This window comes from Scyliorhinus canicula, chromosome 18 (assembly GCF_902713615.1).
Source record: "Scyliorhinus canicula chromosome 18, sScyCan1.1, whole genome shotgun sequence".
In the NCBI taxonomy this organism is placed as follows: domain Eukaryota; kingdom Metazoa; phylum Chordata; class Chondrichthyes; order Carcharhiniformes; family Scyliorhinidae; genus Scyliorhinus; species Scyliorhinus canicula.
This window is the reverse complement of record NC_052163.1, coordinates 75,910,498-75,932,241: the sequence shown is the minus strand read 5'-3', so window position 1 is coordinate 75,932,241 and position 21,744 is coordinate 75,910,498. Positions and strand designations below refer to the sequence as shown.

At 51.0% G+C, this 21,744-nt stretch overlaps 1 protein-coding gene across 1 annotated transcript in view; it reads right to left on the bottom strand.

Moving 5' to 3' along the window:
• Positions 1 to 6,126, bottom strand: part of LOC119953502 (E3 ubiquitin-protein ligase TRIM62-like) — a 31,298-nt gene extending 25,172 nt beyond the window's left edge. Inside the window, exons 1-2 of the mRNA XM_038777846.1 lie at positions 5,566 to 6,126; positions 1,536 to 1,631 (exon numbers count right to left, since the gene is read on the bottom strand). Coding sequence (XP_038633774.1) covers positions 1,536 to 1,631; positions 5,566 to 6,126 — 657 coding nt within the window. The remainder of the gene's footprint in view (positions 1 to 1,535; positions 1,632 to 5,565) is intronic.
• Positions 6,127 to 21,744: the final 15,618 nt, after the last annotated feature.

Below are 21,744 nucleotides of genomic sequence, written 5' to 3'. Positions count from 1 at the left end.
GATGAGCCCCTCATCCCAGGAATGAGTTGAGTGAATTTTCTCTGAACTACTTCTAAAGCAATTATATCTTTTATTATTTCCAAATAAGGCCAAAACGGTACAAAGTAACTCCAGATGTGGTCTCGCCAAGGCCCTGTATAACTGCAGTAAAACATCCTTACATTCCCCTTGTAATAAATGTCAACATTCCATTTGCCATCCTAATCACTTGCTGTACCCACATACTAGCTTTTTGTGATTCATGTACCAGGATACCCAGATCCCTCTGTACCTCAGAGTTCTGCAATTTCTCCCATTTAGCTCACTGGGCTAAATCACTGGCCAAGCAGGCCAGCAGCACAGTTCGATTCCCGTACCAGCCTCCCCGGACAGGCGCCGGAATGTGGCGACTAGGGGCTTTTCACAGTAACTTCATTGAAGCCTACTCGTGACAAGCGATTTTCATTTCATTTAATTTTTTCATATGTTACATTCCTATTCTTCCTGCCAAAGTGGACAAGTTCACATTTTTCCACATTATACTCTACCTACCACATTTTCCCCCACTCACTTAACCTGGGCGGGATTCTCCCCTACCCGGCGGGGCGGGGGGTTCCGGCATAGCGGAGTGGCGCCAACCACTCTGGCGTCGGGCCTCCCCAAAGGTGCGGAATTCTCTGCACCTTTAGGGGCCAAGCCCTCACATTGAGGAGCTAGGCCCGCGCCAGAGCGGTTGGCACCACGCCGACTGGCGCCAAAACCTGCGCCAACAGCCTTTGACACCCGCCGCCCAGCGCCGGGGCTGGCCGAAAGGCCTTCGCCGGTTCGCGCATGTGCCAGTGTGTCAGCTGCCGCTGACATCACCACCGGCGCATGCGCGCTGGGGGATTCTCTTCCGCCTCCGCCATGGTGGAGGCCGTGGCGGCGGCGGAAGAAAAAGAGTGCCCCCAAAGCACTGGCCCGCCCGCCGATCGGTGGGCCCCGATCGCGGGCCTGGCTACCGTGGGGGCACCCCCCGAGGTCCGATCGCCCCGCGCCCCCCCAAGACCCCGGGGGCCCGCTCGCGCTGCCGATCCCGCCGCCACCAGAGGTGGTTCAAACCACGGCGTGGGATTGGCGTCTCAGCGGCGGGACTTCGGCCCATTGCGGGCCGGAGAATCGCCGCAGGGGGCTCGCCGATCGGCGGGGCGTGATTCCCGCCCCCGCTAATTCCCGGGTGGTGGAGAATTTCTGCCACGGCGGAGGCGGGATTTTCACCGGCCCCGGGCGATTCTCCGACCCTGCGGGGGGTCGGAGAATTTCGCCCCCTGTCTCTATCCCTTTGCTTACTTCCTCCAGACAACTTATTTTCCTACCTATCTTGGTGTCATCAATAAATTTAGCTACCATGCATTTGGTCGCTTCATCCAAATCATCATTGTAGATCCCTGATTCTTGTGGCACTCCACTTGTCACAGCTTACCAGCCTGAAAAAGACCCATTTATCTGTCATCGCTGTTTGCTGTCAGCTGACCAATCTTTTATCCGTGCGAATATGTTTGACAGGCTCCTCCTACCTGTGCATTCTTCTTCTCTTTGTGGAGATCACTCAGAGCTAATTGAACGGCTTCAACATTATTTTGGATCTTCAGGAGCTGATGTTGCAAGTGATTCTAAAGTAAGAGCATTGGAGAAATTGAAAACATTATGATGATCAAGCTTGTGTGCAGACGATGCTCACACCATTTTCAAATTGCTCTAAAAAAGACAAAGTGACCAAAACAAAGTGCAAGAAGAAAACCATCTCACTTACAGCTCACAATAATAACATTCACCATTGAACAAAACTGAAGAATGATGTGAAAAGGGGAAATGTTACCAAAACTATAGGAGGAATCCACACAACAGGTGATAGTGCAAAGCATAATTGGGCAATTTCAAATACTTTGAGAAAACAGGCAAGGAGGGGATAGCAGATCACCTGAATTGCACAGAAATGAAGGACCAGTCAGTATCTGTGGACTTAAGGTGGCACGCTGGCCCAATGGTTAGCATTGCTGCCTCACGGTGCTGAGGACCTGGGTTCGATCTTGGCCCTGGGTCACTGTCCATGTGGAGTCTGCACATTCTCCGCATGTCTGCGTGGGCCTCACCCCCTACAACCCAAAGGTGTGCATAGTCGGTGGTTTGGCCGCGCTAAATTGTCCCTCAATTGAGAAAATTATTTTTTTGTTTGTTTTAAAAAATTTTTTTTAGAGTACCCAATTATTTTTTTTCCAATTAAGGGGCAATTTAGCGTGGCCAATCCACCTAACCTGCACTTCTTTGGGTTATGGGGGTGAAACCCACACAGACACAGGGAGAATATGCAAACTCCACACGGACAGTGACCCAGGGCCAGGATTTGAACCCGGGTCCTCAGCGCCGTAGTCCCAGTGCTAACCACTGCACCACCGTGCTGCCCTGAGAAAAATAATTGAGTACTCTAGATTTATCTTAAATAAAAGAACCGGTAAGGGGGAAATTGTATCAACATGTATAAAATAATATATATATGAAATGTGTGAAATACAGTAGCCCCCCGCTGTTAGCAACCTCTTTTACAAATTTGTTCACCCGCCAAAAGGGTTTGAACACCCGATCACACATCGCGATCCAAACCTCTGCCCATCCATGGTATTTGCCCCGAAATATCTTCCGAAATTGGAAAGATTTCTGTTGAGGTTAATTTTAAAATATCTGTTCATCGTCATGAAGGGATTACAAATGAGGGAAAGGGCCTAGAAGTAAGGGTTTGACTTCCTAGGTAGCCAGCGGCCAAGTTTGCAAACACAATACTGCATATATTGGAGAGGGGATAGGCAGTGAGTTGGTCAGCTACTTCATGGATTAATGCTTTGCATGTTTTAGTTTGTTGAAACAGAAGTATAGATTTATTTGGGTGAAAGAGTTAAAAGTGCATCAAGCTTCTTTATGAACTATGAATAAGCTCAAATACGCTAAATTTATTTAAAAAAATTATCTGTGGACTTGTCAGTCTGGATCTTAGAGTCACGGGATTTCCTTCAATAGAAAACAACTTTTAGTAGGGAACGGGATCAGACACCAGACATGGTGTCAATACACAGGTGAATTCAGCTTGGCCTGGGTTTACTTTGACCTCTGGGTCAGAATGTTGTGGGAGTTGTGGGCCCATACTAGCCAGGCACTGAGCAAAGTTTCCTGAATCACTGCTGCTTTGTCTCCTTTTCAGATGATTCAGTTGGATGTTCAAGACCCCCACAGCACCAAAGAGCAAAGTGTTCTCATGACATGGCCAACATTTCTCCCTTAGTCAAAACGATCAAAACAACTCTCTGCCACAAACAGCAGTTGAAGCTGGAACAGTGGTGAAATTTAAAATTGAGATAGATACATTTTTGTTCAGCAAAGGTATTAAGGGATGTGGGCCAAACGCACGTTCATGGAGTTAGGTCACAGATCAGCCATGATCTCATTGAATGGCGGGACAGGCTGGAGGGGCTGAATGGCCTGCTCCAGTTCCTATGTTCCAAACCAATCCATCTCATGGCTGTGTGAGCTATTACTAGGTCAGAAGGGCACTTCTCAAAGTAAATCATTGTGTGAAAAAATAGTGTGAAGCACTGCTGCCTCACGGCACTGAGGTCCCAGGTTCGCTCCCGGCCCTGAGTCACTGTCCGTGTGGAGTTTGCACATTCTCCATGTGTTTGCTTGGGTTTCGCCCCCACAACCCAAAGATGTGTGGGGTAGGTGAATTGGTCACGCTAAATTGTCCTTTAATTGGAAAAAATGAATTGGGTACTCTAAATTTTTTTAAAAACATCCTCCAGCTCTACTCCATTCCTCTGATTCTGATGCCTTCTTCAATCCCTCTTCTTTGCCTCATCGAAGGCTGTGCCTGCAGTCACCTGGATTTCACACTCTGAAATCTCTCCCTTTAAGCAGCTCCCTCAAATCCTGACCAACTTGATCCTCGTCCTGTCCTAATCTCTGTTGCTTTACTGTATCTTCAATCATCCTCACCACTCTTACAGAACCTCGGCATTATTTTCTGCTGCTGACAAAATGTAAGATAAAATAACAGAAAATGCTGGTAATCAGAGACCAATAACGAAATTCCCTCCACCTGAAACATTGACCGTGGGTTAGATTCTACGATTTTGAGACTATGCCCGGAGCATGTGTTTAGTATTATAACCAAAAGGGCAGTACGGTGGTGCAGTGGGTTAGCACTGCTATCTCACGGCACTGAGGTCCCAGGTTCGATTCCCAGCTCTGGGTCACTGTCCGTGTGGAGTTTGCACGTTCTCCCCGTGTTTGCATGGGTTTCACCCCCACAACCCAAAGATGTGCAGGGTAGGTGGATTGGCCACGCTACATTGCCCCTTAATTGGAAAGAATTTATTGGGTACTCTAAATTTAAAAAAAGGAATTTCGACCAAAAAGTCAGCCCCGCCCCTGCACCGATGCTCCGCCCAGTGGGGGACTAGTAGCCGCACCACGTAAAGCCCCCAGCTTTCCCTTCAGATACGGATGGAGAATTGCCGAGTCCGTGACCTGCAGCGGTCCCGCCGTCCAACATGGCGCCGGATGTGCGCGGACTGGCCTACCAGATAGTGCCCCCCTGTAAACCCTTGCCAACCCCAGACCACCCCAATTCCTGCCGAAGCCCCCCCCCGGCTAGCGGAACGACTACCCCCCCCCACACCCCCGACTGTGGCGGCGCTGGACACAGTCCGCAGCCACCATGCGAGGTTGACGAAATTCAGACCACAAGTGACCCGCGCCATTGAGAAGTCGGCACATCGGGGGCTGAGCATCAAGGGAGGGCCTTCAGGTGACTTCCTGAGGCTATCCCAATGGCGTGCGGCGTACTCAATGATGACGCTGTTTTGGAGGAGGACGGAAAAACAACGCTGCCCCCGGTTTCGACGTCAGCAATCGGAGAATCCAGCCCTCTGTTTCTCCACAGTTGCTGACTGACCTGCTGAACATTCTCTGTTTTTATTTTGTTTCAGCATCCACAGTATTCAGCTTTAGCTGCAATGTTTGCACCAATACTCGTTATTTAAAACAAATGCTGTCAAATCTGAAAACAGTGAATTAGTGAATAGGACATTTCTCAAGCTAACTCCAGCATCGCCAGCTCTAGGTCAATGACAGCAAGTATTAGATCCAGAGTTGATGTGTGTCCTCATCACCCTACACCCTACACGTCAGTCTCTCCATTGCCAATGATTCTGTCTTCAACATTTCAAAATACTATAGTCCTGCTGTAATTTCCCCAAAATTCACTGCCTGGCACTGATTGATTGACGGGAGTAGAATATAAATCAGACATTAAAGGAAAAGTAACCTGAGCTACAATTAAATAACCAATATCCATTTTTAATTCAGTAATGAATTATTGCGTTGGACTGATCCCACCCTTGGCACAATGCCAAGTTACACAACTGACACTGATTTAATTAGAGTTTATCTGGTTACAAAGCAGCAAATTAAAATGATGAATATAGGAGAGGTGGCACTCCATCTTACTCACAGCCTGGCACACACCCTGATATTCAGCAAGTATCACACACTTACCCTCAGTTCCTTCTCCCCTTCACTGATGCTGCCACAGCGATGGTCCTTGTGTTTCCCGATCAGAGTGCAGAGGGTGCACACACACACTTTATCATCCTTGCAGTAAATCTTCAGCAGCTCCTGGTGCTCTGTGCATTTCCACCGGGACACGTCTGCAGTGGGATCTACAAGAAGATGGTTTTTAAACACCGTGCTCTCGGTGTGATGTCTCAGATGCTCAGGGCACATCGAGGCTTCACATTTTAGGCAGGTTTTCACGGCTGGCCGCAGTTTCTCGGTGCAGTAGTTACACAGAACAGCATCCTGAGAGACCTCCAGAGCCAGGTATTTCTGGACGATATTTGCCAGTTTGAAGTTCCTCTCCAGTTCGGGCCTGTCCTTGTACTCTGCCCTACATTCCGGACAGCAATAAGGAGCTGCCACATCATTCCAGCCTTCTTCAATGCAGGATCGACAGAAACTGTGTTTGCAATCGAGTATGACAGGGTCTGTATAAATCTCCAGGCAAATAGCACAAGTTAATTCCTCTCCTAAAGCCTCCTGGGCTAAACCGCTTGCCATGTTCAAGTCAGAAGTGTTCAGCGCTGTTGTGTTAACTCCGATTTATTGTACAGCACAACAATAATAGATCAGCAAAAACAGCTTTATGGCCCCTTGTGGATAAGGGTGTGTAGGCGCACCTGTTAACAGCACTCCATGATTTAATTTACTGAATATTGAGCCCAGGGACCTGAGAATAGAAGATTCACTAATTTACCAGATATTTGAATACCTGTAAAAGTAATTGAATGATTTGTCGTTTTATTGTCAAAGCAAGCTCAGGTTAATAGATGACTCTTTGTCAAAGCTTTGACAAAGAATCATCCAGACTCGAAACGTTAGCTCCCTTCTCTCTCCACAGAGGCTGAGATTGTCCAGTATTTTCTGTTATTGTTTCAGATTCCAGCATCTGCAGTCATTTGCTGCTTTCTCAGGTAAATAGATGTCAAATGTGAACACAGAAAAAGCAGGAAACACTCAGCAGGTCAGGCAACAGCTTTAAGCAAAGGAAGAATTTTATTGATTCAGGAATAGCACTTGATCAGAACAGGAATATATTACACCACAGAGTGAGGGAAAGGGAGGGGGGATAGACCAGGTATGTGAGGAATAGAATGAGCTGTAAACTGTTTGGGAAGAAAGGGCAATAATTTGAGATAAGGAGACGCAATGGAAACACAGGACAACAACTGACAGCTATATAGCTGCTTGGATGGAATGACATGTTCGAAGGCATTTCACAGAATCGTTATAAAACAAAGTATTGGGCAAACCGCATAGGGAGATAGATAATATGCCTAGTACCAAAAGTTTGGTCAGATAGGTAGGATTGTCTTAAAGGAAGAATGTGAGTTTTAGAGACTTAAGAGAGACCCAGAGTATATGTAAATAATTAAGGCAGGTTTATTTTCACAGTAACTTCAATGCAGTGTTAATGTAAGCCTACTTGTGACAATAATAAAGATTATGATTAGATTAAAGTGCAGAGAGAAGTGCGAAAATGTGGCCAAGTGCAGCAGGCGACGGTGATCCAGATGTGAAGGATAAAGTTAGACAACAGTAGGGATCTGGACCCATCTGCTGACAGTGTCCTCAACTCAAGTGCCATCCCATTGATTTAAAATGTCTTCCAATCTGTAAAATCTTCACTTCAGTCAGCGAAGCCCACATCTTGGAAATGAATTTTTAAAAAATGACCCATTTATCCTAACTCTCTGTTTTGCGTTAACCAATCTTCCAGCCACGCTAATATATCAACCTCCAACATAATGATTTCTTATCTTGCGCAGTAACTTTTTATGTAACCCTTTACCAAATGCCTTTTGGAAATCCAAATACAAAAGGGGCGGCACGGTAGCATAGTGGTTAGCACTTTTGTTTCACAGCACCAGGGACCCGGGTTTGATTCCCGGCTTGGGTCACTGTCTGTGCGGAGTCTGCACGTTCTGCAGATACCACCAACTGCAGGTTTCCCTCCAAGTCAAACACCATCTTGACTGAGAAATATATTGCTGTTCCTTCTTTGTCACTGGGTCAAATCCTAAAACATTCTACCTAACAGTACTTAGCTGTGCCTACATCACACCATTACAACAGTTCAAGAAGACAACTCCTTCAGGGCAATAAGGGATCAACTTTGACTGTGATGCTGACATCTCATGAATTAATTTTGAAAGAAGCTAGTGGCTCAAGTCTATAGCCCTCAGATTTGAGGGTGTGATGATGGGAAGTGTGGGGAAAGAGTCTTAAGGAAGGACCAAGTGACCTGTCAGAACAGGCAGAAATGGCATCGTGTTGCAGTGGACATGGGGCCATTGTCAGAAAATTACAAGTTTACGTGTTTGTTGTTGTGGGAAATGGGCGCAGTTTATGACGGAGAGGGTGCAGGAGAGATTTGCTGGAATGACTGATTTCTGTTAGATGAGGGAGTCAAGGGTTATGGGGGTGCAGACAGGAAAGTAGAGCTGAAACCAAAATCAGGTCAACCATGATCTTTTTGGATGGTGGAGCAGGCTCGAAGGGCTGAATAGCCACTTCCTGCTCCTATGTTAGCTGATATCCTGCTTTCTACTTTATTGTGACGTTGAAGCTGAATATTTCTCTGATTGAGTGTTATAATCAGTTCTAGTTTCAGTTGGAAATATATCGCCATTCCTTCACTGTCACTGGGTCAAAAACCTGGAACTCTCTCCCTAACAGCACTGTGGATGTACCTACACCACATGGAATGCAGCGGTTCAAGAAGGCACCTCCTCGAGCGCAATTAGGGATGGGCAATAAATGCCGGTTTAGCCAGATGTGGAGTATTTCTTTATTTAATTTTTAATAAACAATTTCATTGAGGTATTTTTGGCATATAAAACAATGACATTGTATAGTACTGTACAAAAATAAAAGCAATTAACACATAGTACAAACCACAACTCCATTCCCGCAAGGACCTGCCTAAGCCACCCCTCCCCCCCCCCCCCTCCACCCCGCTGACGATTAATTCTCCGCGAAAAAGTAAATGAATGGCGCTGGAGGGTGTGCAGAGGAGATTCACTAGGTTAATCCCAGAGCTGAAGGGGTTGGATTATGAGGAGAGGTTGAGTAGACTGGGACTGTACTCGTTGGAATTTAGAAGGATGAGGGGGGATCTTATAGAAACATTTAAAATTATGAAGGGAATAGATAGGATAGATGCGGGCAGGTTGTTTCCACTGGCGGGTGACAGCAGAACTAGGGGGCATAGCCTCAAAATAAGGGGAAGTAGATTTAGGACTGAGTTTAGGAGGAACTTCTTCACCCAAAGGGTTGTGAATCTATGGAATTCCTTGCCCAGTGAAGCAGTTGAGGCTCCTTCATTACATGTTTTTAAGGTAACGATAGATAGTTTTTTGAAGAATAAAGGGATTAAGGGTTATGGTGTTCGGGCTGGAAAGTGGAGCTGAGTCCACAAAAGATCAGCCATGATCTAATTGAATGGCGGAGCAGGCTCGAGGGGCCAGATGGCCTACTCCTGCTCCTAGTTCTTATGTTCTTATTAATGGCTGCCACCTCAGAACCCCGATAGTGAATCTCTCAAGGCGAACTTAACTTTCTCTAGACCGAGAAATCTTGCCATGTCTGATAGCCATGCTTTGGTCTTCGGGGGCGTGAGCCCCTCCATGCCAACAGTATTCGTCGCCGGGCTACCAGGGAAGCAAAGGCCAAGACATCGGCCTCCTTCCCGTCCTGGACTCCCGGGTCCTCCGACACCCAAAAGATTGCCACCTCAGGGCTCATTACCACCACAGTTTTCAAAACCTGGGACATGATGTCCGCAAATCCCAGCCAGTTTAGGGCACAACCAGAACATGTGCACGTGATTAGCCGGCCATCCGGCGCATCTGGCACACTTGTCCTCCAGCCCGAAGAATCTACTCATCTGGGCCACCGTCTTGTGGGCCCGGTGCATGACCTTAAACTGGATCAGACTGAGCCTGGCCCATGCCCCCGAGCTCCTCTTCCCATTTAAGCTTCAGGTCCTCAGTTTGTGTATCCTCTGCTCCAATTAGCTCTTTGCTAATATCTGAGACTCTACCCTCACCTACCTCTCCCCTCGATATCACCCTGTCCTGCCTCCCCTTTGGCGGGAGGCATGGGAAGGACGGCACCAGTCTGCGCACGAAATTCCGCACCTGTAAGTATCTAAATTAATTCCCTCCTGCCAGCCCAAACGTCTCCTCCAACGCCCTCGTGCTCGGGAAGCTCTCTTCCAAGAACAGATCACCCACCCTCTCAGTCCCCGCCCTCCGCCACAGTCAATACCCACTGTCCATGTTCCCCGGGGCAAATCGATGATTGCCGCAGATTGGGGTCCACACCGATGCTCTCACTTCCCCTATATGCCTCCTCCATTGGCCCCGGATCCGAAGAGCCGCCACCACTATCGGGCTGGTGGAGTACCACGCCGGCAGGAGCACGAAGCAGCCTCCATCCGCTCCCAAACCGACCCCGTACCCACCATCCATTTCCTTATCATCCCTATGTTGGCCGCCCAGTAGTAGTTGCTGAAGTTCGGCAACGCCAGCCCCCCTTCCCCTCTGTTTCTTTTGAGCATCACCTTCCTCACCCGCGGGGACTTCCCCGCCCAGACAAATCCCAGGATAATTTTATTCAGCCTCTTAAAGAAGGACCTCGGGATGAAAATGGGGAGACACTGAAATATGAACAAGAATCTCGGGAGAATCATCATCTTAACAGTCTGCACCCTCCCCGCTAGTGACAGCGGGAACATCGAACCTCCTCCCTCACTCGTTCCACCAGTCGGGACAGGTTGAGTTTATGCAACTTGCCCCAGTCCCGTGCCACCTGTATTCCCAAGTATCTGAAGCTTTCTCCTACCAGCCTGAACGGCAACCCCTTCAGCCTACTCTCCTGCCCCCTCGCCTGAATTACGAACAACTCGCTCTTAGCCATGTTCAATTTATATCCTGAAAACCGGCAATTCCCTCAGGGTTTCCATGATGCCGTCCATCCCCGCCATTGGGTCTGATACGTATAACAGCAGATCAGCCGCGTATAACGAGACTTTATGTTCCACTCCCCCCCTGACCAGCCCTTTCCAGTCCCTTGAAGCTCTCAGAGCAATTGCCAGGGGCTCTATGGCCAGTGCGAACAGCAGTGGGGAGAGAGGGCAGCCCTGTCTTGTCCCGCGGTGCAGTCTGAAGTAATCTGATGTCGGCCTGTTCATCCTTACACTAGCCTCTGGGGCCTGATATAACAGCCTAACCCAGTCAATGAACCCCTCCCCGAACCCAAACCAGCCCAGCACCTCCCACAGATAGTCCCACTCGACCTGGTCAAAAGTCTTTTCCGTATCCATAGCTACCACTATCGCTGCCTCTCTGCTCTCCGGGGGCATCATAATCACATTAAGCAGCCTTCTTAGATTGGCCACCAGTTGCCTACCCTTTACAAACCCAGTTTGGTCCTCAGCAATTACATCCGGTACACAGTCTTCAATTCTAGTCGCCAAGATCGTGGCCAGTAACTTAACGTCTGCGTTGATCAAAGATATCGACCTGTAAGACCCACAAGCCTCTGGGTTTTTATCCCGTTTCAGAATAAGCAAAATAGTGGCCTGCGACATCGTCGGGGGTAGAACCCCTCTGTCTCTTGCCTCTTTAAAAACCCTGACCAGCACCGTCCCCACTATCTCGGCAAACTCCACCGGATACCCATCCGGCCCCGGGGCTTTACACGACTGCATGATCTTCAAGCCCCCAATACCTCTTCGATCCTGACCAGGGCCCCCAGTCAGTCTACCAACCCCCTACCCACTCTTGGGAAGGCCAATCCCTCCAGGAATCACCTCATCACCTCCGGTCACCTGGGGGGTTCCGGTGTACAGCTGACTATAAAAGTCCCTAAACACCTTGTTCAGCCCTATAGGGTCCCCCACCAGATTTCCCTCCCCATCCGCTATCCTTCCTATCTCCCTAGCGGCTTCTCTCTTCCTTAGTTGTTGCGCGAGCATTCTGCTGGCCTTCTCTCCATGCTCATATATCCCACCTTTTGCCTTTCTAAGCTGTTCGATGGCCTTGCCTGTAGTCAGCACCCCGAACTCGACCTGCAGCCTCTGTCGTTTCCTGAGTAACTCTGGCTTCGGGGACCCCGCGTAGCTCCTGTCCGTCCATAAGATTTCCTGAACCAGTCGGTCCGTTCCTGCCCTATCTGTCCTGTCCCTATGAGCCCGGATTAAGATCAGCTCCCCTCTCGACACTGCCTTCAGTGCCTCTCAGAGCATCGCTGCTGAGACTTCTCCGGTATCATTTACCTGCAGGTAATTCTGCATGCATCTCCTGAGTCTCTCACACACCACCTCGTCCACCAGCAGCCCCACTTCCAGCCTCCATTGTGGGCGCTGGAAGCTATCCTTACAAATCTGTAGGTCTACCCAGTGTGGAGCATGGTCCGATATGGCAATTGCCGAATATTCTGCCCCCACCATCCCGGCCAGCAAGTCCCTACTCATGACAAAGAAATCAATTTGGGAATACACCTTGTGTATGTGGTAGTACGGAAACTCCCTAAATCTCCACGGATCAGCTCCCCCCATTTGCTCCATGAACCCTCTCAGTTCCTTTGCCATCGCTGGCAACCTGCCTGTTTTTAAACATGACCGATCCAGGCTCGGGTCCAGGTCTGTGTTAAAGTCCCTGCCCATGATCAGCTTACGCCAGTCCAAGTCGGGGATCTTCCCGAGCAACCTCCTAATAAAATCCACATCGTCCCAATTAGGGGCATACACACTAACCAAGACTACTCTCACCCCTTCGAGCTTACCCCTAACCATAACAAATCTGCCTTCCCTGTCCGCAACTGTACCCTCCGCCTCAAATTGAACCCTTTTATTCATCAGGATTGCAACCCCCCTCATCTTAGTGTCGAGCCCTGAATCCAGGACCTGACTAACCCAGCCCTTCCTTAGCCTAACCTGCTCTTCCACTTTCAGGTGTGTCTCCTGCAGCATGACTAGGTCCACCTTCAGAACCTGCAAATGTGCGAACACACGCGCCCTCTTCACTGGCCCGTTTAGCCCTCTAACATTCCAGGTGATCAGCCTGGTTGGTGGGCACTTCGCCCCCCCCCCCCCCCCACCCCCCTTTGCCGATCAGCCATCCCCTTTCCTTGGCTAGCCCCCCAGCCATGTGTCGCGCATCCTCTGGCCCGCCTCCTGGCCGGCTCCACCCATGACCTCCTCACTGTTGCCATGTCCAATTTCCATCCTTATCAGCAGATCAACTCCCCCCCCCCCCCCCCCCCCCCAGCAACACCATCCTACCACCTAACCCCTGCTCCAATCTAACTATATGAACACCCCCCCAGTGGCGTGCAGAGGTCTGGTGATGCCCGGGGCAAATCTTGATTATATGCCCCAAAGGCTCAAGTATAAGGCCTAATATACTGAGAAATATTATGAGAAAGGAAAACATTTTGAATATATAAACACAGATGAAACATGAAATAAACGCTTTATTCGATTTTAATATAAATCAATCAAATTTATTAAGTTCTTTTCCCCAAATGATACCTCCTGTCACAAAACACCTGAACTACTTCACTTTTTACATCAGCTGTGAGAAATTCTTTTTCAATGCTTATTAAAGCCAGGTTGGTCAGTCGCTCCTGTGACATAGAAGACCTCAGATATGTTTTTATTAATTTCAGTTTTGAAAATGACCTTTCACAGCTTGCGACTGAAAATGCGATTGTAAGCAGTAATCTGCATGAAACACACAGCGTCGGAAAGACATCCCTCCCATACTGCAGTAAAGACTCCAGAGCATCTTTAGGATCAGGAGGAACTCTATTCCCTCCAGCTCGAAGGAGCATCACAAAATCAATAATTTTGTCATATAACTGAATTGCAACCACATCTGTTTAGCTCACAGGGCTAATCGCTGGCTTTGAAAGCAGACCAAAGCAAGCCAGCAGCACGGTTCGATTCCCGTAACAGCCTCCCCGAACAGGCGCCGGAATGTGGCGACTAGGGGCTTTTCACAGTAACTTCATTTGAAGCCTACTCGTGACAATAAGCGATTTTCATTCATTTCATTTTTCATTTCATTGTCATAATAATTTGCAACGTCTGAACATTCCTTTTTTAATTTCTCTCTTTCTTGTTCATCTTCAATCACTCCTGAATTCAAGTTCAGAAGAAAAGAAAATCGGTCACTGAGTCTTTGAAGACGGACACTGCGGTCTTCAATTTCAGTTTTTAATCTGTTCACAATCTCTACCATTACTCTATTCATTTCTTCTTGTGCCGTCAGTCCACTATCTCTTGCTGACTCTCCAGGCATTATTCTTCTTCTCCTTGTTCGTGCAATTGGTATTCCCCAATTTTGACAATATTCATTGGCTAAATCTATTGCATTGTGGATAATTTCGTCATTCTTCAAATTCAAGATATGAATAAGTCCTCTCAGATCACAAGAAGCTTCATGGAACCCCATTTTCGGATCCTGCAAACGTTTTGAGACTTTATCCACTGATGATAAAACTGAGTACCAAAAATTTAATAAAGCTATAAACGGGAACTGTTGAATAGAGTTCAGTAGCGATCCTGCATCAGATTTAGTTTCCCTTGAAAATTCTCCTTCCAGCAGGTGTTGAAGGCTTGCAATAACGTTGTCATACTCTTCGTGGATTACTTGCACAGCATCATGGCTGGAACTCCATCTTGTGTCACACTGTCTTTTCACAGTCCGAGTGACAAATGATTTTAACACTTCCCAATGAGAAGTAGATGAAGAAAAAAAAGTAGAGTTTTTCTAGAATGCCAAAAAATGTAACAACAACAGATTGCACCTCACTTGCATGGACACAGGACAAATTGAGGCTGTGGTTCTCGCAGTTCACAAACACAGCTTTTGGGTTAACTTCAAGAATTTTTTGTTGAACACCTCCTCTCACTCCAGCCATAACTGCTGCGTTATCATATGCTTGACCACGACAGTCATTCATGGAAATTTTGTCTTCTTCCAATTTTTCCTGAATTTTATTTACCAGGCTGACTGCATCTTTCTTGTTGACTTGAAAAAATCCCAGAAATGTCTCCTTTGTTTCTACTTTTCTGTTTTCATCAATATGAACATAACGCAGAATTTCAGAAATCTGATCTTCATGGGCAATATCTGGAGTTGAATCCAGCATTATGCTAAAATATTTTGCGTCCTTAATTTCGGAAATTATATTTTTCTTGACAGTTTCACCAAGAAGATTGATTTTTCGTTTTGAATTCTGTTGGACAAGTAGATGACACTTTTTGGTTTCTCTTTCCCTCTCTGCAAGTGTTTTGCTAAGATGTCATCATATTTGGCCAAAAGTCTGATTGTTGCTAGAAAGTTTCCTGTATTTTCACTGACTGTCTCCCCTGACTCTGATAACCCAGATATTCCTTCTCCTCGATGTCCACGATAGGCCAGATTCTGTTTTGCCAGAAAGGATATAACCTCGACAATCCGTTCAGTTATAGCTTTCCATCTTTTCTTTTCAGCAGACATTTGCTGTTGAAGTTCAGCATCTATCGTAGTTGAATGATGGAGTCGAACTACAAGGTTCAGGTATTCCCTCATGTGAGCTCTATGAGAAGGGCTTTTCTCATGGTCAGGTATTGTTGGATTTAATTTTCTCCAAGTGGAGAAACCGTCTTCCTTTCCAAAGTTTGACACAGACAACAAATGCTCCTTTGAAAACAAAAAGCAAACAAAACAGTAGCATGCTTTCCGATATGGAGAGTATAACAACCATTTTCTCTCCACAATTTCTCCGTTTGTGGAAACTTTATCAAACCACTGTTTGGAAAATGATCTCCCATCCTTCTCAGCAAATGGACCACTTTTATTCTGATATCTTTCAGGGCCATGTTGTAATATTGTCATCTTCAAATGATCTGGAATCGGTTTCTTCAAACAGCCAAAATCGCTTCTTTGCAAAAATATGCTAAAATCTTCTTTATTTTCTTCACATGGATCATCATCCTGACAACGAGACTGAGGAGAGAGAGTATTATGTTCTGACCGAGCTGAATCCGTATCAGAAAAATCCTTCTCTGCACCCACATCATCTTTTACTTCTCCAGGTTCTCCTACTTCTTCTTTACTTCTTTTTATCCATGCATCTAATGCCCCTCTTTGATGGGACTCTTCTTCTACTCTGGCCCTCTTTTTTTTCCTGTTCTGTGCTCCACTCGGTTGTACACGAAATACTCGTAACATTCATTTTCTATCTCAAAAACCGTAAGACGCATGAGAAAATGGGACGAAAATGGTAAACAATCGGTCAGTTGCAGACGGATAAACCATATTTCATTTCTTTGTTCCTTCGTATCAAATTATTTCACATTGATTCTCCACTGATAATTTTGTGCAATTTATATCATAGACTTGCAAATTAGTGGTATCTGTATTCGAATATTAGCATTTAAGGAATAAATGTCTCCTATTCCGAGATTAAATGCCATAGCAGTCCTCTGATCATCCAGGCTTCACTCTTACTACATCCCACGTAAATATTTCATTAAATATCGCCAAAAAACCTATAAAAACCGTAGTTGCACCTGTTCGAGCACGATTCACTGACCTGAGTAGGTAAAAGAACTAATCTAGATGCACAAAAAGCTGAAGAAAAGACGAGTTATGACTCGAGGAAACGCAGGAACGAACAGCCACGTCTGCTTGTTGCTTTTGATGGTTGCACCACGTACATCATGCGCATGCGTGTGGGGGGGATGGGGAGAAGGACCATTTTCTCTAGACAGAAAGGGTACACCATGTTAAAGGAATAAAGGGCTAACAACTGCCTCTGCAGTGTGGTGAGCCTCCAAAAATTGATTTATCACCGCTGAAATTTTAAAATTACTATCTTATTTCCTTCTCTGGGGCAGCACGGTGGCCTAGTGGTTAGCACAACTGCCTCACGGAACTGAGGTCCCAGGTTCGATCCCGGCTCTGGGTCAATGTCCGTGTGGAGTTTGCACATTCTCCCCGTGTCTGCGTTGGTTTCACCCCCACAACCCAAAAAATGTGCAGAGTAGGTGGATTCGCCACGCTAAATTGCCCCTTAATTGAAAAAAATAATTGGGTAATCTAAATTTTGAAAAAAAATTTTTTTTTTTTTTTTTTTTTAAATTTTTTTTTTCCCTTCTCTGATTGGATGCCCCCATCCAATGGATGCCCGGGGCCAATGCACCGTCGGCCCCCCCCTCTGCACGCCACTGCACCCCCCCCCCAACCTGGCTTCCGTTGACTAGTCCACCCAGCTAGCCTGGTGGCTCCCAGCTTCGGTGCCAGCACGTCTCTCACCCATTGTTCCCTGGCTCCCCTCCCCCCGGTCCATCCATACCACTTCCCCGAACCAGCCCCGCTTAAACAAAAACTCTATACAAGTCAGAAACATCCCCAACAATAGAGGGGGGTGGGGGAGAGGGGCTGGGGGTGAGTGCCGGGGAGGGGAGGAGAGAGCGAGTGCCGGGGAGGGGGGGAAGGGAGGCCGTCCGCCTGGCCAGGTGCTATCCGCCAGCAGTCGCACCCATGCAGCCCATGGCACCTGGCTGCGCGGGGGAGGGGGTGGGGGGGGGGGGGGGAGACGGGCAATGATGGCATAGTGTCGTTTCTCCCCCCTTGCAGGCCGTCATGTTTGCTGATCAGCCAGCGATGTTGGCCACCATGGCGGCAGCAGCTATTCTACATGTTGCCCTGGAGGAGGAGGAGGAGCATGCCAGAGAGGCGGCGCAGGCTGCCGCAGAGGGGCAGGCGGCAGCCGCCCAGGCTGGAGGGCCACCCGCCCGACAGGACGAGGAGGAGGAGGGGGGGGGGGAGAGCACGAAGAGGAGGAGGTGCACGAGGAGAGGGTGAAGGACGTCGTGGCGCCACGGCGATGGATACGACGGATACGACGGAGGAGGCCCCGTGTGTACCGGCCCAGTTCGCCGTACCAGGACCTCACGGACCGGGAATGCAGGAGGAGACTCCGGATGAGCCGGGAAACCGTGGCACACATCTGCCACCTGCTGGCACACCTGGCACGGCGTGGCACTGGGGGAGGACACCCTCTCCCCGTGTCCGTCAAGGTTACTGTGGCCCTGAACCTTTATGCCACGGGGTCATGCCTGGCACCGGGTGGGGACTTGTCTGGCATCTCGCAGACATCGGTACATCCGGGCAGTGACAGACGCCCTTTATGCCATTGCGGACCGCTACATCCCGTTCCCTGTGGGCTGGGCGAGCCAGGATGCCCGGGCCTTGGGCTTCTCTGCCGTGGCCGGTTTTCCCATGGTCCAGGGCCACGGCAGAGATGTCCACCCTCCAGATAGGATCGGCCACATCATTGTGGTGTGCTGTGTCCTGCACAACATAGCCCAGCAGAGGGGCGATGTGCCGCAGGCAGAGGGTAGGGGGGAGTGGAGGAGCAGCAGGAAGAGGCGCAGCCCTCCCCAGATGAGGAGGATGAGGGCAATGGTCAGGACAGACGGGCTGGACATGGGTGGGTGGCTGCCCACCGTTACCGGCTGGGCCAGCGGGCACAGGACAGGCTGATAGCCGCCCGGTTCACTGACTAGGGGGCGTGCAAATCGTCGAGTATGGCTACGTTCCGTACACCATGGCAACACCCGACCACCCTCACCCCCCTTCACCCACCCAGCACCAACACCCTCACCCCCCTCACCCACCCAGCACCAACACCCTCACCCCCTCTCACCCACCCAGCACCAACACCCTCACCCCCCTCACCCACCCAGCACCAACACCCTCACCCCCTCTCACCCACCCAGCACCAACACATTAACCCCCCTCACCCACCCAGCACCAACACCCTCACCCCCTCTCACCCACCCAGCACCAACACCCTCACCCCCCTCACCCACCCAGCACCAACACCCTAACCCCCCCTCACCCACCCACAGCCACCCCCACCCCACCCGCATGCACACCACCCCCCTCCATTGCAGTTCCACCTGCAGCACGATGGGCCGGGCTCACGGTTGCCGGTGGAAGTGTGTCTATTGCAGGCCATGGGGGATGATGACGACCCGCTCTGCGATGAGCTCCTGGCTCTACATCATTGGACAATGTCTGACCCATGGCCACGGTATCACCCTCCACCCGGACCATCCCTGCAATCGGCCGTGACACTGCAGTGCACGGTCCCGTCCTCTGCCCGGGGGGGGGGGGGGGGGGGGGGGGGGGGGGGGGTGGTGGAGAGGGCGGCCCAAGTGGAGGGGGGTGAGGGTGTTGGTGCTGGGTGGGTGAGGGGGGGGTTAGGGTGTTGGTGCTGGGTGGGTGAGAGGGGGGTTAGGGTGTTGGTGCTGGGTGGGTGAGAGGGGGGTTAGGGTGTTGGTGCTGGGTGGGTGAGGGGGGGTTAGGGTGTTGGTGCTGGGTGGGTGAGGGGGGGGTTAGGGTGTTGGTGCTGGGTGGGTGAGTGGGGGTGAGGGTGTTGGTACTCACCTGGGGCCGACGTAAGACCACCCCTCACACACACACACTGGTGCTCAACATGCATGACGCCCCCGCAAGCTTCGGACAGAGCACAAAGGCAGCTTCTGTAGGTGTGAAAGTGATTTTAATAACAAACTGTCCATACACGTGCCCTAGCCCCTAAAACTGTGCCCTGCACCCGTGCCAACTTACTCAGTGTCTAATTGTTTGGCCTTACGGGCCCTTTGACTATGTTTAGGTAGTTCCCCAGACGGTACAGCAGAACTGGAGGTGGAAGGGGCAGCACGGTGGCCTAGTGGTTAGCACAAACCGCCTCACGGCGCTGAGGTCCCAGGTTCGATCCTGGCTCTGGGTCACTGTCCGTGTGGAGTTTGCACGCTCTCCCCGTGTCTGTGTGGGTTTTGCCCCCACAACCCAAAAATGTGCAGAGTAGGTGGATTGGCCATGCTAAATTGCCCCTTAATTGGAAAAAATAATTGGGTAATCTAAATTTAAAAAAAAAAGAACTGGAGGTGGACTCCTGTGATTCCTGCCCTCTGACTCGGGATCCCTTTGGCGGCCGTTTCCTGGAGTGGCCCGGCCTAGATGGGCCAGGCTGCGGCTTGGGTGACTGGGATGGCGAGCTGCCAGCCTGTCTTGCCCGTTGCCCACCAGATGCACCTGGGATGGAAGGGGGGGGGAGACCGAGGTGCCACGGTGTTCCGGAACCTCCCCGACAGGGGGACCCGGGATGGACCCCAGCACCTCCTCCTCCCTCGGGGTGCCCGATGGCCTCCGGGCCTCTACATGGGTCGGGGGTGCGAACGGACCGGCCATCCGACACCCCCGCCGACACCTGGCGTTGCCAGTCCTGGAGGCCCGTGCTGGTATCGACAAGGGTCTGCAGGTTTGCAGCCATGGAGCTCAGGGAGTTGGCCATCCCTGTCTGTCTGGGCGAAGCCGTCCAGCACCTGGGCAATGGCGCCGATGCCCTCAGCCATGGCCTGCTGGGACTGGGCATGGCCTGCTGAGACTAGGCCATGGCCTGCTGGGTCTTCTCCATGGCCTGCTGGGACTGTGCATGGCTTGCTGGGACTGGGCCATGGCCAGCTTGGACTGTGCCATGGCCTGCTGGGACTGGGCATGGCCTGCAGAGACTGGGCCGTGGCCTGCTGAGACTGGGCCATTGCCTGCTGGGACTGGGCCATTGCCTGCTGAGACTGGGCATGGCCTGCTGACACTGGGCCATTGCCTGCTGGGACTGGGCATGGCCTCCTGGGACTGGGCATGGCCTGCAGAGACTGGGCCATTGCCTGCTGGGACTGGGCATGGCCTGCAGAGACTGGGCCATGGCCTGCTGAGACTGGGCCATGGCCTGCTGGGACTGCGCCGTGGCCTGCAGAGACTGGGCCCTGGCCTGCTGAGACTGGGCCATTGCCTGCTGAGACTGGGCATGGCCTGCTGAGACTGGGCATGGCCTGCTGACACTGGGCCATTGCCTGCTGGGACTGGGCATGGCCTCCTGGGACTGGGCATGGCCTGCAGAGACTGGGCCATTGCCTGCTGGGACTGGGCATGGCCTGCTGGGACTGCGCCATGGCCTGCTGGGACTGCGCCATGGCCTGCTGAGACTGGGCCATGGCCTGCTGGGACTGGGCATGGCCTGCTGGGACTGCGCCATGGCCTGCTGGGACTGGGCCATGGCCTGCTGAGACTGGGCCATGGCCTGCTGGGACTGCGCCATGGCCTGCTGGGACTGCGCCATGGCCTGCTGGGACTGCGCCGTGGCCTGCAGAGACTGGGCCGTGGCCTGCTGAGACTGGGCCGTGGCCTGCTGGGACTGGGCCGTGGCCTGCTGAGACTGGGCCGTGGCCTGCTGAGACTGGGCCATGGCCTGCTGGGACTGCGCCATGGCCTGCAGAGACTGGGCCCTGGCCTGCAGAGACTGGGCATGGCCTGCTGGGACTGCGCCATGGCCTGCAGAGACTGGACCCTGGCCTGCAGAGACTGGGCATGGCCTGCTGGGACTGCGCCATGGCCTGCTGGGACTGGGCCATGGCCTGCTGGGACTGCGCCATGGCCTGCTGGGACTGGACCATGGCCTGCAGAGACTGGGCCCTGGCCTGCTGGGACTGCGCCATGGCCTGCAGAGACTGGGCCCTGGCCTGCAGAGACTGGGCATGGCCTGCTGGGACTGCGCCATGGCCTGCAGAGACTGGGCCCTGGCCTGCAGAGACTGGGCATGGCCTGCTGGGACTGCGCCATGGCCTGCAGAGACTGGGCCATGGCCTGCTGGGACTGGACCATGGCCTGCAGAGACTGGGCCATGGCCTGCAGAGACTGGGCATGGCCTGCTGAGACTGGGCCATGGCCTGCTGGGACTGCGCCATGGCCTGCAGAGACTGGGCCCTGGCCTGCAGAGACTGGGCATGGCCTGCTGAGACTGGGCATGGCCTGCTGGGACTGGACCATGGCCTGCAGAGACTGGGCCATGGCCTGCAGAGACTGGGCATGGCCTGCTGAGACTGGGCCATGGCCTGCTGGGACTGCGCCATGGCCTGCAGAGACTGGGCCCTGGCCTGCAGAGACTGGGCATGGCCTGCTGGGACTGCGCCATGGCCTGCTGGGACTGGGTCATGGCCTGCAGAGACTGGGCCATGGCCTGCTGAGACTGGGCCACTGCCTGCTGAGA